This window comes from Etheostoma spectabile, chromosome 2 (assembly GCF_008692095.1).
Source record: "Etheostoma spectabile isolate EspeVRDwgs_2016 chromosome 2, UIUC_Espe_1.0, whole genome shotgun sequence".
In the NCBI taxonomy this organism is placed as follows: domain Eukaryota; kingdom Metazoa; phylum Chordata; class Actinopteri; order Perciformes; family Percidae; genus Etheostoma; species Etheostoma spectabile.
The window spans coordinates 4732792-4735393 of record NC_045734.1 but is presented as its reverse complement, the minus strand read 5'-3'; the positions used below and the strand labels follow the sequence as shown (position 1 = coordinate 4735393).

The 2602-nt window shown below is 39.4% G+C and overlaps 1 protein-coding gene across 25 annotated transcripts in view; it reads right to left on the bottom strand.

Annotated features, from left to right (window-relative positions):
* Positions 1–2602, bottom strand: part of rims1b (regulating synaptic membrane exocytosis 1b) — a 174675-nt gene that overhangs the window by 125582 nt on the left and 46491 nt on the right. For all 25 annotated transcript variants that reach the window (XM_032526711.1, XM_032526701.1, XM_032526759.1 and 22 more), the window contains 2 exons: positions 2177–2217; positions 456–566 (listed from right to left, as the gene is read on the bottom strand). In XM_032526711.1, coding sequence (XP_032382602.1) covers positions 456–566; positions 2177–2217 — 152 coding nt within the window. The remainder of the gene's footprint in view (positions 1–455; positions 567–2176; positions 2218–2602) is intronic.

Genomic DNA, 2602 nt, shown 5'->3' with positions numbered 1-2602 from the left:
TTGTTGCACGACTAAAACAACTTTTAAACGTACATATGTTCCACCAAAACAAGTTCCTTCCGATGCTATTTAGCAGAGGTTCCAGGGCTCTGTCTGGAGCTTAGCACCACCCAAGACGATCGTGACTGATTTAAAGAAATGCCAAAAAACCAGAACAAGTTTTTCTCCTATCCCGGAATGCTGTGTGGACTAGCCAGACCCTCCTCAGCAGCGCTGTAGAAGAAGGTCTGGCAATGCGAGAAAAGCCATTGCTCAACAGGCACTATTTTACATATTTGTAACAATTTCAATGTCTGTTACCTAGTAAAAAAAACCTGGCTTTCACAGGAATTACAAAACATCACTATTTCTAGTTTGAGCTCATTTGGTAGTCAACTGAAGTTAAAACAAATACTAACTAATTATTAAGAATCCAGGTGTGATCCAGGTCTGAATGTGGGTGATTGTCTGCTTACTTTTAGGCCGAGGAGGGAGCCAGCCTCGCGGGGCATTGCCGACCTCTTGCTTAGCGTGATGCGTCCGATTAGGTGGTCGCCCTCTTTGGACGGCTGCCATGTAACTGGATGCTATAGGAAAAGTTATGAGGCATGGTGAAGGAGTGTAGGGAATAATGTAGGGAAAACAGAGAAGAGAGAAGGAAATTGTAAATTTCCTCAGTTCATTATAGACTATGTAATTGTATGTAAAAATGATTTAATGCATTAATGCATGACCAGTGTGTAGGATTTAGGGGAATCTAATGGCAGGAATTAAAATTAAGGGTGTATAGAGTCACCAATACAACACAGTCAGTACACGGTTTTACAATCACAGATACAACTACATCGGACCCCTGCATCGGTTTAAATGGACCAAGATCAGGCTGATGTCCCGGTTCTAACGTTACCAATCGGCTTTGCTGTCAATTTAACGAAGCTGCTGTGGTGTTTGCAATGCTCTTGAAAGAGACAGGTGTGTATTTATGTGCGACGGAGACAAAAACATGGCCATTTGTGTGATTAAGAAATTGGTCATTCATATTCGATGTGGCGGGGATCAGCCAATCAGTGCCTTTGTTTGGGTTTGCAGAAAAAAAACCTGTGCTGACTGCAAGGTTTTGTTTTTGGAGTTAGCTTTGAAAGTGGCTGAGTAGCATACAATGTGGATGATGTAAATTGTACTGGCGGTCTGTTAGTCATCCATCCATGTGTGTGTTCATAAACATGTGAGCAGATTGGTATATGTGTTTGGGTCTGGTAAGTTTATATTGACATTTATATGTTCTAAGATGTTCAGTGACATTAGCACAAATGTCCAATAGCCCATGCTAACGCTCACAACAGTATAATTGTACTCAAGTGTGTACTCACGTAATAGCTATGGCTCTGCTGTATATTATTAGTATTGGAGTGCTCACAATGGCTGTGTAACGTGGACCTGTGTTTGAGTTACTGTGTCTCCTGAAGTTACAGTGTATTGTATTAGCATCTGACGTTGGCTTTACTGTTCTCTTGCCCCTTTTACAAAATATATATATTTATTTGAAGATAGACAATGCTTCTTTTCAAAGAATTGGCGTGTTTTAAATTATAATGGGAAATTAATGTTTGAAAATTAAACAAATAGTAACTGTATCTATCACAATGAGTTGGATCCATCATGTCGCTCCGAATGGTTTCAACATCGAATCGCACTGAATCGTTCCACATTAAAATGTATTGTCCCTGAACCGTATTGTAGCCCATGTATCTAGATACGTATCAGAGCGTCTTATAAGGGAAAGATGCACACCCCTTCTAATAATGTTTTAATTTGTGTATGATCACCTGAAACCTGAAAGAATTAAGACAAATGTTTTCCTGAGTTTAGAATAAGCCCGTCTACACCGGGAGCATGTGCTCTTCCAGACGGCCTGCCATTTTGGTACCATTATGTTTCTACAGTAGTCTAGAACCGATGAACCAAACACGGGCTCTAGAGAGGGCCTTTAGAGTTTTTTTACCATTTCACGCTTGGAAAGGGAGGGATTCAGTTGGTTGCAATCTGCAACCTCACAGCTAGATGCCATTAAATCCTGCATGCTGGTCCTTAAAGAATTTGTGTATGTGTTTGCATGTGTGTGTGAGTTACTGTAAGTAAATTGGGGCAGACGCAGCATTATAATGGTCTGAATCTGTCAAGTTTTGATGAAACTTACATGCCACACTGTAGGATCTAGAGAATGACAGTCCCAGTCACCTGCACAAAAAGACAGAAAAAGAAAGAGGACTCGGTCAGTACCCAGAAGAAATGTGTCTCTCATGCAATGTCTATCATATAGTTCCAGGTAGGAGAGACTGGGAAAAATATTTTAGGTTTTATATTAAACTAGAAGGGCACTCGGAGACTGCAGTCCTCCACCAAGGCATGTCCTATCTGTAGACTGTATATACTGTATATCTATATATATACTGAATTATTGAATGAATGAATTCAGTATATATAAAAAATATTTTAGGTTTTATATTAAACTAGAAGGGCACTCGGAGACTGCAGTCCTCCATTAAGACATGTCCTATCTGTGGACTGTATTTATACTGTATATATATATATATATATATATATATATATATATATATATATA